This window comes from Jaculus jaculus, chromosome 6 (assembly GCF_020740685.1).
Source record: "Jaculus jaculus isolate mJacJac1 chromosome 6, mJacJac1.mat.Y.cur, whole genome shotgun sequence".
Taxonomy (NCBI): Eukaryota; Metazoa; Chordata; class Mammalia; order Rodentia; family Dipodidae; genus Jaculus; species Jaculus jaculus.
Window position 1 is genome coordinate 139,274,336 of NC_059107.1, and position 15,503 is coordinate 139,289,838.

The window sequence follows — 15,503 nt, forward strand, 5'->3', positions numbered from 1 at the left end:
GGATCACCATGAGTTCAAGGCCACTCTGAGACTACACAGTGAATTCCAGGTCAGCCTGGGCTACAGTGAGAGCCTACCTCAAAAAAAAAAAAAAAAAAAATCTGGCACTTACACTGGGTGTTGACATACATATATAATCCTAACATACGAAAAGCAAAGGCAGGAGGATTGCTAGTTTGAATCAAGCCTGGGCTGCATAGTAAAACCCTGTCTCAAAGTAAGTAAGTAAATAAATAGATACTTAAAATTTCTAAATCAATAATGTTCACTGAAATTTACTTTACAAAGAATACACCACTATTATGAAGAAGGAGGCAAATTTTAGCGAAATAACTGACAAACTCATAAAAAAACAAAACATGTTTAATTACAATGACAGCGGAAATCTTATAGTTAATATTATTTCATATTTCATCATGGATTCAACTTTTAAAAAATCAGAATTATTTGAAATCAAAAACAGGTAGGCCCTTAATCCACTTTTATATCTCTGCCCACCAGCATCGCAGTCACGGGATGCATACTGGCTTTGTGCTCTTGGTAGGCACGGATGGCTTGATCGTGGGACTTGTCAAAGGCAGCAAGATCCCTGACAAAAATGAAAGAAAAGGAAAGAAAAGAAAGAGGGAAAGGATGGGAAGTCATGGGGAGAGAGAAGGAGAGAAGCAACAAAAACATTGAGTCAATGTCCAAGATTAAATTAAAATAGCAGAGATGCTATCACCCAAATAAGGCATGAGCCCCAGGAAACCAGATGAACCAATTACTGCATCACATACCGATGCTTAGACGTGTAGATTGCGTATCATTTGGTGGAGAGAAAACTGGAATGGCGGGATGCTAGCTACAGCAAACAGCATGAGGGCATTTCATCACTCTCTTCTCATCTACTAACTACATATAGCCTTGTATGAGAAAGTATACCTCAATGACTGATTGTCTTTTTTAAAAATTACCTTTCAAGTGTATTTTAATCAATATTTAATAGGAAAAAATTAAATTTTATAAAACGCTTTTCTGAAAATCTCAAACAATCAAATTGAGATTGAAAATACCATAGCGAAATAATAGTGATATTAAATAAGTGGGTGACCACAGAAAATGTAGGACTGGTTATTTTAAATTTATATGTTCATATATATTTTATACATTTTATATATATATACATATATACTAAGTTTCAACCCATAAACAGAATATTTATCATTCCTGTCAAAAGCATCTTTTTGGGTTTTTTTTTTTTTGTGTGTGTGTCTTTTTTTTTCTTGAAGCAGGGATTCGCTCTAGCTCCGACAGACCTGGAATTCATTCTGTAGTATCAGAGTGGACTCAAACTTTTGGCAATCCTCCTCCCTCTACCTCCCAAGTGCTGGGATTAAAAGTGTGCACGACCCAGTCCAGCAAAATCATCTTTTGATGTACAACTTACTTAAAGTATACCCAATTCAAAGCTAGAATGATTTTAATTACAGAAAATAAATGAAGTATACTTAGAAATACTTAAAAGTTAATTTGTGGCCTTATTGAAAGATCCAGATAACACTTTGTGTTGTCAAATTGAATTAATGTGAAATAAGTACAAATAACTAGAATGATCATGGACATTTGTGGTTATGTTCTTTGCAGACTATAAAGTAAATAATTAACCAAACAATTTCTGAGTTGTGTTCTTAAATTATATCTTTCTGCTCAAACACAACTTGCCTTCCACTTATCAAGAAGTCCTTTACTACATGACCATCAACATTTAAATGGAAAGATTTTCCTTTACTTTCTCATTTCTCCTTGTATGTAGTTTTAGACTCTTTTATTTTTCTCTCCATACCTACTCATTAATATCTTCTCCTTTAAAAAATATTTTTGCAGGGGTTGGGGTGATGGCTCAGTGGTGAAAGGTACTTGACTGCAAACTCTGATGGTCTGGTACCCATGTAAAGCCCAATGCACAAAGTGGCATGTTCATATGCAATGACAGGAGGCCCTCTCTCTTTTTGTCTCTTAAATAAATAAGTAAGTGAATAAATAATATTTTTTAAAATCCTTTTGTGTATATAAGACTGTGTTCAGTTTATTTCCTTTTCATCAGTACTTATCTAACCCCATCTGGTTCAGAGTGGGCAATCCACACATTATGCTTCTGAAACAATTAATGATGCTATCTTCAAGTTTGAATGGTCTCAAGTATGAATTTCTATTTCAAAATTTGTATCTACAATAAAGTTGAATACATTTCTAATTATCTATGCTACAGATTACATTTTACAAAGTAGCTTAACCATAAAAATTCTGCTTAAGGTTTTTCTTCCTACTCCTGGAGTATATATGTATGCCTAGTTTAATTTGGCCTTACTTGAATAAAGGGCGCGTAAATTTCATCCTTCCTTGCTCAGTTGCCATTTTTAGAGCCAAAGGAATCGCTTCTTCCCACTTCGATTGAATGCAGAGCCGTAACCATCTAAAGAAGGATTTTCAGGGGGAGAGGAGACAATGAGGAGGAGAAAACAGAAAACGATAGGAATATCCGAAAATTACTGATGGGAAGACAAGAGTCCCATCACAGTTACACTGTCTACCACTTTGAGAATTTCACTCTGTATATATACAATTTAGTCACTGGAGAAGAGAAGGAAGAGAAGTTGGCTCTTGGAAAAGATCCTGAGTTTTAGGTTTGGCTTATAGAAGCACTCATGTACCCTGAAGGAATTAAGCTTTGCTTTAAGCCTTGAGCTACAGATTTGAATTTTCAAAAGTTAACATATCACAGTCACAGGTTTCTAACTATTTCCATTTAGAGATGACTTAGCTACTCATGAAAGCCTATTTATCACTGATTCCTTCATTCTAGCTTTTTTTTTTTTAAGGCAAGAGAAGTTCAGACCAAAACTAGCACAAAGATGCAAAGTACCACGGCGTACACAAGGCACTACCCTCCAGCGCCTCTATGGTCACTTAGGCTGACGCCCTCCGTGTGGCCAGGGTTTCTCCAGACTCATGGCTGCTTCACACTCTGCTTTCCCTTTCTCCACGGTTTAAACTAGCGTTCTGCTTTCTTCCACAGAGACAAGTTAAAATGATGTACCTGAATCGTATTTCAGAATTGTTAATGGCATTGAAGTTGTACACCTCTTGCATTCGCTTTATGTGCCCCAATGGAAGGGGTGCCTAAGAGCAAAATAAAGAAGCATGACGTATCATTTCAACAGGATTCCCTGGAAGAAAGGAGCTGCAGAGAGAGTCTTAGCCGGATTAAAAGCCTAAGTTTCTTATCATATAGAGTTATGTTAGCTGAGACGAACACCACAGTAAATCTCTTGCAGACTTACTCTGGACGAGGGGCGTTTGACTGGGAATGCAGGGATAATTTACTTTTTTTTTTATAATTTACTTTTTGAGGTACTTAAGAGGAGCAAATGAGAATGATTCTCCTCTGGCCTCATGGAATAAATATTACCTTCCGGACTCTTTCTAGAGTCTTTCAACTTCTTTATATACAACTTACATTTATCCAATTTTCCAGATGAAATCACTGCTCCATAAATTTTACTCCCTGAATTCCCCTGGCGTTATCTTTGTATATCTTCTCTAATAACTTTAAAATATCAATTATGGGGCTGGGGAGATGGCTTAGGGGTTAAGTGCTTGCCTGTGAACCCCCCTGGTTCGAGGCTCGGTTCCCCAGGTCTCACGTTAGCCAGATGCACAAGGGGGCGCATGCATCTGGAGTTTGTTTGCAGTGGCTGGAGGCCCTGGCATGCCCATTCTCTCTCTCTCCCTCTATCTGTCTTTTTCCCTGTGTCTGTCGCTCTCAAATAAATAAATAAAAAATGAACAAAAAAAAAAGAAAAAAATATATCAATTATGGGGGCCGGGGAGATGGCACAGTGGTTAAAGTGGTGTGCTTGCAAAGGTGATCAGACCAGTTTCGATTACCTATACCCACATAAAGCACGATGCACAAAATGGAGTTATCCTGGCACAACCATACTTTCTCTTTCTGAAAATAGGTTTTTTAAAAAAAATTTAGCGGGGGGCAGTTTAAAGGTAGGTCTCACTCTAGCCCAGGCTGACCTGGAATTCACTAAGTAGTCTCAGGGTGGCCTTGAACTCACAGTGATCCTCCTATCTCTGCTTCCCAAGTGCTGGGCTTAAAGGCATGTGTCACCATGTCCAGCAAGTAACTATTTATAAAACTCTATTATACTTAGAAGGTGGCAGCTCCTAGACTTTCGTATCACTGACCACTTCTAGAATCTGATGAATAATATGGATTCTTTTCCTAAGGGAGAAAATGCATTTATCCTAAACACAAATGTCTACATGCAACTGCAGAGGGCTCAAGATCCTCCTGCGCTCATATTAGCCCATACTTCATGGGAAATAAGTTTAGATGATGGAAAGAAGAAGCTGAGTTCTTACTGGATAGACAGAAAGTTTAAGATGTCTAGAGAGGACAGGGTGAGGTACTACTAGAGAGATGTCAACTCCGTTCTCCAGTCACAGTCTCCTCCCTGCCAGGATGCCTCTCTACACGTACTAGCCATAATGATCCGCAATCTCATCAAGTGACTCCCAGTTACAAAGTTGAAATTCCTTCCAACTGACCAGAACAGAGTCTAAACTTCTTGCTTAGCATGCAAGACTTGTATCTGACGCCAGCAGCATTCATTAACTTCCTCACCCAGACCTACAGTTCATTCACCCTAGCAAGAGTTCCACTCTTTACTCGCCATCCAACTTGGACGTCCACCTTCCCACCAACAGCAAATCAAGTCTCACTCATCCAAGAATCCTCCCTTGATGACTCCAGGTAGAAGGGGGTCCTTCTGCACTCATTTTTTCTAACCTGCATTTCCTGTTATTGTTAAATTTTGTATGTGTTCCCCTTCCTTAATAGACTATAAGCTTTTTGCAAACAAAGTATATTCTTTTTTATATATATTTTATAGTTAGCACAATAATAATTATATTAGGCATCCAATAATTTTTTTTATAATAAACCAAACAGTGGCTGGGTATGGTGGCACATGCCTTTAATCCCAGCACTTGGAGGCAGAGATAGGAGGATTGCTGTGGGTTCAAAGCCAGCCTGGGTTACAGGTTAACTTGGGCTGGAGTGAGACCCTACCTCAAAGAAACAAAACAAAGAATCCTAGTAACTTGTATAAGTTCTGTTCTATGTTGTTGTATCAATAACTCTTGCCAAGTTGAGTAAAGCAAACACACCCTGTGCTGTTGCGTATATGTGAATTTCTGCTGTCTTGAGTGGTACTTACTCTCTGGAGCAGTTGTGCTAGAAACTCATTCAACTGATGAGAGGAAAGATTGCTCAGGTCTGCAGCACTGAATGAACTTAAATCCTCTTCTTTGGCCTGAAAGAAATGTTAGCAGGTTACTTCTACTCCTGCACAGTTTGACAACAGTGTGAGTCAATCTGATAGAAAAGGAAAAATTAGGGGTGGAGAGATGGATTAGCAGTTAAGGCACTTGCAGGCAAAGCCAAAGGACCCAGGTTCAATTCCCCAGGACCCATGAAAAGCCAGATGCACAAAATGGCACATGTGTCTGCAGTTTGTTTGCATAGATAGAAGGCACTGGCACACCCATTCTCTATCTCTATCTGCCTCTCTCTCTTTCAAATAAATCAATAAATAAAAATATTTAAAAAAGAAAACCACAAAAGACATGGATGGGTATGATATAAATAAGTTTACATCTGAGTTCATATAATCCTGAAGTGAATTTACTGTAACCAATAGAGCTAAAGATTCCTCAGATCGCTAGCTTGTTTTATTATTCTTTTTGACATCACTTATGCTATAAGAAATAAACTGGTTTCTTGAGCTGGAGAAATGGCTTAGTAGTTAAGGTGCTTGTCTGCAAAGCCAAAGGACCCAGGTTCAATTCCCCAGTACCCACGTAAGCCAGATGCACAAGGTGGCACATGTGTCTGGAGTTTGTTTGCGGTGGCTGGAAGTCCTGGCACACCCATGCTCTCTCACTCTCTCTCTCTCTGCCTCTTTCTCTCTCAAATAAATAAACTATTTAAAAATAATAACAAAAAAGCAAATACTAGAAGTATGGTGGTATCTAAAGTAAAAAAAACAACAACAAACCAACACATCATAAAAGCATGTCAACTAATTGATAAGCCAATTCAAGACATAAGAGGCCAGATTTTTTATTGGCTAAATGAGAACACCTTGCGGTAGATGTTCAGGCATTGTCCTACTATTGGTTTCTATGACCTATAAATATGAATATTCTTTTGCGTTTATTTAATAGTTGAGAAGAAAATAACTGACAAAGTACAAAGGAGAAGAATGTCCTCGTGATCAGCATGTCCTCTCTGTTCTCCGTACCACCTGCGCCCTCCGACACTGAACTCTTTAACCACCCGTATTCAGTGCTGGCCCTTAGGAATATCTGAGCAGAATCTAGCACGAGGCAAAATGGAATAGATTTTTCACATTTAAACAGAGATCTCCAGGGAACTTGTGTTGCTATGAAATCTTATTTCCCACAGATAGCTCTCACATCTTTCTCCAGGCCACATATTCGAGATGCACATGGAAGAGCAAAACTAAAGAAAGTCATGAGATGTGAGCCACGGGCTCCGCAGATAGAAACAGTCAAGCTCTGGAGGCGGGGACTAGCTGGAATGAAGATGGGGTTCAATGGAGGAGGGGGAATAAAGGAGAGCTGTGGGAAGAGTATGATCAGGGGACACAATGTGTATATATGTATGGATGTTGTTAATAAAAAGTGCAAAAAATAAGCTTTTCTATATTATTCAGAAAGAGACCATAATCAAACCACTTTACCAATCAGAATTCAACACCACTGCAGGTGAACCATTCAGTCAAGGTACGTATGATCACAACCAGCCAATTCTCTGAGGCAGTTTTCCTATTCCTTCCTTCCAGAAAAGCAACAAGAACAAGTAGTCCCCAAACAAATGAAGTCAATTAAAAAAAAAAAAAAGACACTGGTTCTAAATTATAATCCTCTTTGATGCTGATGAGTCTCCAAAGAGGAGTTTGCATTTTATGGTATTTTAAATTCCACACCTGCAACACTATGATAGGCTCTGTGGTTCAGTGGCACATGAAAAAGCTCCTCATGTAGAAATGAACGGAGTTAGTAACAAGCAAAAGTCTCTCATTTCCTCACACCCCATAGGTGGCATTAACATTCACCCAGGATTATTTTAGGTTTACCTACATATAATTGCTCTGTTTGAAATGTACCCTGTAGGTCATGTTGTATATGTTGTGAGGAGGAGGCAAACTGAAGTATTTTGCATGCTTCTGTCAACATCTGTCTTCAACCCAGTAAGCTGTCTTTTTTATATACTGGGGTTGAGGAAAGTGTTACCTTGTGGGAACTTAACTTTCAGATAGCCTTTCTAAATACAACCCTTCATGATTTACAGTACTCCCCCATGAACAGAGACATCTGTGTACAACTCAGCAAGCAGCCAAATATCACATAATACTACTTACAGTGATCCATCTTTGACTTAAGGCAATGCAAGCATTTGTCAGAGTCATATCATAACTGCAAAGATGAAAAATATTAACGATTAAATTTGATAATCGTGCCTGCGTTTATTTATATGTAATTTTAAAGCTAAAGAAAACACTCAAGTTACAAACTTCTTTAAAGATAAGGTGCTCCAAAATGATAGAAGTATGAAGTCTTTTGCCTGACTCAGAAGTTGCTGGAACTCACAAATCCAAATGGGCACCGTATGAATGAATCTCCTGGCCATGTTCATGACGCATGCCAAGGCATCTCAGCATCACACTATCACGTGCCCAAGGACAGCAGGGTAAGGCAGTCAGAACCAGCGGAGCACACCTGGGGTCACTCTTGGGCAGGAACAGCATCCAGCACTCGAGACACCATGAGGAACATGTTACTTTCTACTGTTTTCACCTTCTAATCATCCAGACAGGTAACGGGCACTGTTCCGGATGCCAATCCCTAATAGTGTCCCAAATCACTGTGTGGTCACCTCCTTGTCAGAGAATCAAATGAACCTGCTGTGATCAGTAGAGCAAACAAGCTTATTCACAATCTGAATGTGTTATGGGCACATAATTCTTGCAAGACAGCTCTCTTTGTCCAAAAAGTCAAGCTTGCTTGCTGTGAATTGATTGCATTAGTGCCCAGAGAGGTTCCTACTGTTTAGGGATAAAGTATAGTTAAGTTGTGATGAACAGTTACTACTGAACCTGCTTAAAGAGAGTTATAAGTGCTCACTACACAAGCAGGTTGACTTGAGTTCATAACCCTGCATCCAGGTAAAAACCAGGTGTGGCAGGACACACCTATAATCCCTGCACTGGGAAGGCAGAAACAGGAGGATCCCTAGGGAATACTGTTAGTAAGTGTAGTTGAATCAGTGAACGTAGATTCAGTGCGAGACCTGTCTGTCAGAATAGAAGGTGGAGAGTGACTGAAGAAGACACCAAGTGTTGACAAGTGCACACGTGTGCACCCACACACAGAAACATGAAGACACACACATGTACACACACACACAAGTGGGAGAGCATAAATGTGCTCTTAGAATTTGAATCTGAAATGTCCCCTCAAAGGCTGTGTGTTGAAGGCCTGGCCTTCAGCTGGTGGTGCTGCTGAGAGGTGGCCGGATGCTAAGGATGCTGACTTGGCCAGCGGGGCAGTGCCCAGATGAATGAGCCATCAGGAGGGGAGGCCCGGCTGGAGGAAGCAGGTCAAGCGGCCGCCTCCACCATGTACTCCAGCCCCCATCTCAGCCCAGGCCCAGAAACAATGTGACCCGGACCAAAACTTTTGAAACCGGGAGCCAGACTAAACCTTTCGCCCCTCCAGTTGTCTGTGTCAGGTATTTTGTCACAGCAAAGAGACGCTGACCAACACAGGAGTCAACATAGCTCCCTCCTCTGAAGAAGCGGCCACATTATCTTCACGCGGGGCACAAGCAGGATCGGAGGGTTTCCAGTGCTCAGGCCTTAAACCACATGTAAATGGTGAGAGCTTTGGAAAAGTCAGAGGACTCAGAAGTCCATATTCTGTGCTGTGATGGCTCAAGGCATCCACTGAAGTCTGGAACTTGCTATTTATTTTTCTCACTGAAAAAAGCTGTGGAGTTTTCTCCTGTTTTGTTTTGTTTTGAGACAAAGTTTTGCTATGAAACCCAATCTTGCCTTGAACTTGTGACCCTCCTTCCATATACCACAGGAATAGGTGTGTAACGTCACACTTAGCCTCCACAGAAGTGTTAGGGAAGGAAAAGTCCCTCACTGTCCTGGTATAGAAACATCTCACTCAGTATTACTTGCAATCACTTGAAGTGAGGGTTTAAAACAATATGGCCTCAGGGATAAGGTCTAAATACCCAAACCCTCGGTGCTTCTCACTCAATGGTAACATCTTTCTGTTTTTTTTAATGTTTACTAGTGTTATTATTATTAACAAAATGTTTTGCATGGATATATCATGTGTTGGTACTCTCTTTTCCCTTGTCCCTGCCCCTATTCCATTGGGGATTCTCCTCAGTGGGGTTGCAGGTATTCCCCATGGAGTTGTGGGATCAGTTTTCAGTTATTGGGTGGGGGGAAAATGCCTCTGGGCATGATGTGCCAACCTGTGGCTCTTATAATTTTTCTGCCTCCTCTTCCACAAAATTCCCTGAGCCATGGTGGGTGGTTTTTCTTTTTTTTTTTTTTTTTTTTTTTTTTTTTTTTTTTTGGTTTTTCGAGGTAGCTCAGGCTGACCTGGAATTCCCTATGCAGTCTCAGGGTAGCCTCGAACTCACGGTGATCCTCCTACCTCTGCTTCCTGAGTGCTGGGATTAAAGGCGTGCGCCACCACGCCCAGCAAATGTTAGGCGAGTTTTAAGTCTACTTCAGTGATGAGCTCTTAGAAGCCTCTGGATCTCTGCTTTGGTAGGTGTTGAGCGTCCTCAGGGTCTGTCTCCTTCATCCTGGCACTGATTGTCAGGAACAGAAGGGAAGCAGCACTCTTGCTCTTCTCCCCATTCCTCTGTAGATTCAGCTGTGGCTTGGCTGAAGTGTGAGGGGCAGTTTGTCTCCCTCTCTCCCCCCGCCTTGCTTCCTTTCCGAGTCCGCCAGGTGCACCCTCTGGCCCAATGGTAACATCTTAAGGAAGGCAGATGACTCTGCATATTCTGAGGGGACAAGGACCTGGAATGAGGGGCACCCAGACAGGTAAGCACTTACTTGGGTTTGACAGGAGGTAGCCCAGGAGCGTGGAGCCAGGTGTTCCAGTCAACTTGATTGAGAATATCCACCTGTGACAGGAAGAACACTCAGCGTGGGACTGTAGAACAGCTCTTTCTGTCAGTCAAAACAAACTTGTCGTGACATGAAACTTACACTTTTATCAACTCTGTCTTGTCCAGATAATTTCTAAGCCTCACTATTTTTTAGATTAACATTATAGGTCATAATTATGTATATTTACTGGGTATAATGCGATATTTTGACACACGGATACAATGTGGAATGATTAAAGTCTAGCTAAGTGGGGCTGAAAATATTGGCTCAGCAGTTAAAGCCCGTGACTCAAGTTTGAACCCCAGCATCCAGGTAAAGCCAGGTGCAAAGTGGTGCATGTGTACAAACCCCCAAAACACTTATGGTAATGGGAGGTAGAGCCAGGAGATCCCCAAAGCTTGATAGTCAGCTAGAGTGATCTTTCCAATGGCAAAACAATGAGACCCAAAGAAGCTGGAAGGAGGTTGTCTCTGACCTCCACATGTGTGCTGTGGCATGCAAGCACTCATACATACATACATACATACATACATACATACATATATACGTACATACATACGTACATACACACACACACATACACACACACACAGAAAAGAAATGGTGTCAGTACCTGAGTTTTAAAATCTACTTAACATATATCACTATACTTGAGTCTTTTTTATAAAGTGAATTTACATTCATTTCTAGGGTTCTGGTAAATAAAATAGGAAAAGTGAATCTTGAAGAAAATATTGAACCAATACTACTAGTAATAAGTAATCCAAGTTAGTGAAATAGTTAAAGATGTACTGAGCATGAAAGATAAAAATTTTAAAATCCAACCTTATCTTTAAAATGGGAATAGAGAAAATTCTTCCAGTCATCCGTTGTTATACTCTTGTAGGAAAATTTCTCAACATAAGCCTTTAAGAATCCTAGGAAAACCTCTAAGAGTGAAAAATTTAAAAGAAAGAAAAAGAAGTCAGTTTATAGGAAGGTAATTATTTGATTTTTTTTTTTTTCTTGTGGTTGACATTGTACCAGTAACCACAGACAACAGGGAACACTGAAAGAACCAATGAGAACTTTAAAAGTGAAAGAACATTCAAGAAAGGAGGTGGGACTTAAGCTGGGCCTTGAAGAATACATGCAATTTCACACTAGGAGAAGAGAAGCGCTCTTTAGGCGTCAGGGATCAACAGATGAAGATATTGATAAGGAACAAGCAAAACACGTTCTAAAGCAACAGTCCTCATATGAGCAGGAAGGTCCGACAGGAAGGATGGAGCCAGGGGAGGAAGAACCTACAAAGTCCATCAGCCAAGGAGAACACCTCCCAGGTGTTCAGGAAGTCACACAAACTCAGCATGTCCACATAAGGAGATATTATCAAGCCCTCAAAAAAGGATGAGGCACATTTGTGGGTACTGACTGGAAGGATGTAAAGTGCAGACTTAAAAAACACAGTCAGGGCAAATATGTAATGTAGTCAGATTCTCTTTACCATGGGGAATATGTTCCAAGATCCCAGTGGCTATCTAAAAACTGTGTATAGTACCAAACCCTCTATGAACCTTTTTTTTTCTACACATACAGACCTAAGATTAACACAGCTGGCACAGTAAGAGATTAACACTAACTAATCATAAAATAGAACAATTAGAATTCTACCATAATAAAAGCAATGTGAACGCAGTATCTCCCTCCAAACATCTTAGTAGGCATAGAGCTCTTGAATACTTACTTCAGCTAACTCTTGTTTTACTAATGGCTCTAAGCACAAGAGGAATGATGGGGACAATTTAGATTATCCGAACAGAAGCCATCAAGTGTACAGGGAAAGCTCCTAATGAGGGAAGAAAAAAGTGTCCTAGACTGAGGTTGCTGAGGTGGACAGTAAGGACTGATTTTCCTTCCACGGGACTGGGAAGAAGAAAGGATACTGCACCAGTTTGGCTACGCAGTGGACTACTGCAACTGAGATGTCAGAGAGCGGGAACCGCTGCAGTAGCTAGTACTTGTCATTAAAAAATAATTAGGCTTAGGTAAGAGATTTGCTGTGAGTTCAAGACCAGACTGAGACTATATAGTGAATTCCAGGTCAGCCTGGCATAAGTTTGTCTGCTTGTTCATCTACATGTAGAAAATTATCAGGGGTGGGGTTGGGGGGTGTGGTGGTGCACACCTTTAATCGCAGTACTTGGGAGGCAGAGGTAGGAGGATCACCGTGAGTTCGAGGCCACCCTGAGATTACAAAGTTAATTCCAGGTCAGCCTGGGCAAGAGTAAGACCCTACTTAAAAAAAAAAAAAAACAGATCCCGGGGACACACGCATCAAACTGCTAACAGGAGGGACTCATGGGGCTGGGGAAGGTTTGAAGGTCACTTGTTATGCTCATGAACTTCTTGATTACAGTAAGTTTTTCAATGAGTATAAACTATCATCTTTCTTCTTAACATAGCGATAAGATTCTTTAAAAAAAAGTCAAGCAGTATTATCTACAACTCAGGTTATTTAGTTTTATGTACAGAGATACAATACAGCTTTCTCTAGCAGAACACACCAGAAGTGAGAAGTGAAGGGAAACAGTCTGTAATTCACCTTCACTCTTCATGTGACAATGCCGACTATTCACACACCTGGTCCTCCAAGAAGCTGCTCAAGGTAAAAGAGCAAAGCAAACCCTTTCTCGTAGGGAACGGAGGAATAGGCCACGTCCGGATCTACGTCCTGTAGATCCACCACCAGCTTGGTGAAAGGGTGGGTCTCCCCAAAAGTTTTTATCTGCAAGACATGAAACAAGGTGACTGTTTCCATGGGAGAGAAGTACTGTGTGGCAACAAGGTGGTAAGGAAGTGTTAACTCACGCAGGGCCGTACTAAGGGGGTCTAGAACTTCAACTGATAGACCATATGTACAGTCATTTTCTATTACTTGTGGAAGTCTAAATAACAGAATGGCTGCCTATGTATCTATATTTCTCACCTAAAAGCAGGCACTGCCCTTCTTATCATAGACTAGAATGATAACTCGAATGTTGGGCCAACCAATTCAGATTTCAGGAAAGAGCACTTGGAAAATTCATAAGCATTCTAAATAAAATCCAACGAAATAACCAGCTGCATTGCCAGCAAAGACACAATGTAGCCCTGTAACTCCTGACTTGGACCAGGTCATGAATGACATGTCTCCACAAGTATCATCCAGCACCTGCTTCCCTTCCCACACCCGGGGAATCACTTCCTTGTTGCGGAGAAGATACTTCATACACTGTTTGGTCATGGCTGTGCAACTTTGGATGGCTGCTCTCCAAAGCCCAGTTTATTTACCGAATTCTGTAGTTCTCCCCATCCTCCCAGAGCGTGAAAATGTCGGAACTTTTCACCAAACAATCGTCCACAAATGTGGCGTTCCAAGTACACAGTATGCCCTTCATTTAACCTGAAAAATAATAAATAAATGAACAACTAGTATGAAATCACTTTCCTGGCTGAGAGGACAAGGCTTTTTCACCCAGCAGATACTTTCTGGCAATTACAAAGCTTAGCAGCTGCAGACTCGGCCCTGTCTATGTGGCTCACAAGCAGCTAACTAGGAGCAATGCAAGACCCGCCCAGCAGGTGGCAGCAGGAAACGGAAAGCTGGAGTTTTTTTACAGGTCCCCGTATGAAAACATGATTGCGTCAGAGACTCAACACCTAAATCATACCTAACACTGGGACAAGTGTTACAAACTTTGTAATAAAAAAAAAATACTGTCCAACAAAGTGGCCATAACAAAAGAAAACAAGAGAAATATAAAACAGGCTAAAGTGGTGGGAGGCAGGGAAATCAATCAATAACAGCAACCAGTAAGAAAAGGAAATTAAAAAAAGAACTCATACCAAAAGTGATCCCAAGTTTTGTTAGTCACTAGATTTCCTGTCCAGCTATGGGATATTTCATGTGCAATAACCTAGAGAAAAGAGTGTCAAGCAGTCAGTGATGAAATCACTTATCCCTAAAACAAGCCCTTACGTAAGTACATTAATTTTCTTTCAAGTCCACATTACTCACTGCTTTTCAAAACATATTTGGGGATTTATTTCAGGGAAAAAGTATAAATTTAATCTAAGATCAAACAATACAGCAGGGCGTGGCGGCACACACCTTTAATCCCAGCACTCGGGAGGCAGAGGTAGGAGGATCACTATGAGTTCGAGGCCACCCTGAGACTACATAGCGAATTCCAGGTTGGCCTGGGCTAGAGTGAGACCCTACCTTGAAAAACCACACACACAACAAAAATAGAGAATACTTAAAAGAACTAGAAACAACAACAAGCCACCAAGAAAATATTAAAATTAAATGACACATCAGTCCGTTAAAATTATTCCATAAACATGAGATCAAAATTTTCTTTAATCTGGTAAATTTCATTGCTAACATAGTATGAGGAAGGCTAGGGAGATGGCTTGCTATGCAAGCCTGATCCCCAGTCCTCCTGTGAAAGTTTGCATGGAGGCCTGTGATTATAATCCCAGGGTTGGGGAGGCAGAGACAAGGACAAGGGTGCTGGGGTATACTGGCTCTGCAGCCACCCTGAATGGGTGAGTGCCAGGTTTAGTGACAGACCCTGTCTCAGAATAAAGTGGAGGGTGAGTGAGGAAGACACCTCATGCCCACCTCTGGCTTCTACTTACATGTGTGCCCTCACACACACGCACACACATACACATGCAAAAAAAAGAGAGAACTTTTATATCTTAAACATAACAATTCAGTATTTAAAAAAAATTTTTCTATCTATATATTTCCAAGGAGAGAGAGAAAGAGAGAGGGAGAGAGGAAGGGAGGGAGAAGGGCTGTGCCAGGGTTTCATGCCACTGCAAACAAGCTCCAGATGCATGCACCACTTTGTGCATCTATTTTATGTGGGTATTGAGGAATGGAACCAAAGTCGTTTGGCTTTGTAGGCAAGTACTTTAACTGCTGAGCCATGTCTCCAGTCCCAGTATTTTTTTAATTATATTTTTTTGGGCTGGATTTTTATTTTCATTTATTTATTTATTTTTTGAGGTAGGGTCTTACTCTAGCCCAGGCTGACTCAGAATTCACTATGTCATCTCAGGTTGGCCTCAAATTCACAGTGATCCTCCTAAGTGCTGGGATTAAAAGCATGTGCCGCCATGCCCAGCAACAATTCAATAGATATTTGTGAATTAGTTATTTATTACTTCTTGAGGGTAAAACTA

General features: G+C 40.8%; 1 protein-coding gene across 2 annotated transcripts in view; it reads right to left on the minus strand.

Moving 5' to 3' along the window:
- Nucleotides 1-345: 345 nt before the first annotated feature.
- Lta4h (leukotriene A4 hydrolase) overlaps nucleotides 346-15,503 on the minus strand; it is a 34,385-nt gene continuing 19,227 nt past the window's right edge. The window contains exons 10-19 of one of the 2 annotated variants that reach the window (XM_004650195.2): nucleotides 14,154-14,224; nucleotides 13,599-13,710; nucleotides 12,909-13,053; nucleotides 11,112-11,215; nucleotides 10,230-10,300; nucleotides 7,503-7,557; nucleotides 5,274-5,369; nucleotides 3,080-3,162; nucleotides 2,351-2,455; nucleotides 346-589 (exon numbers count right to left, since the gene is read on the minus strand). In XM_004650195.2, coding sequence (XP_004650252.1) covers nucleotides 472-589; nucleotides 2,351-2,455; nucleotides 3,080-3,162; nucleotides 5,274-5,369; nucleotides 7,503-7,557; nucleotides 10,230-10,300; nucleotides 11,112-11,215; nucleotides 12,909-13,053; nucleotides 13,599-13,710; nucleotides 14,154-14,224 — 960 coding nt within the window. In that variant the 3' untranslated portion in view covers nucleotides 346-471. The remainder of the gene's footprint in view (nucleotides 590-2,350; nucleotides 2,456-3,079; nucleotides 3,163-5,273; nucleotides 5,370-7,502; nucleotides 7,558-10,229; nucleotides 10,301-11,111; nucleotides 11,216-12,908; nucleotides 13,054-13,598; nucleotides 13,711-14,153; nucleotides 14,225-15,503) is intronic. The other variant, XM_045153322.1, reaches the window with a different exon arrangement.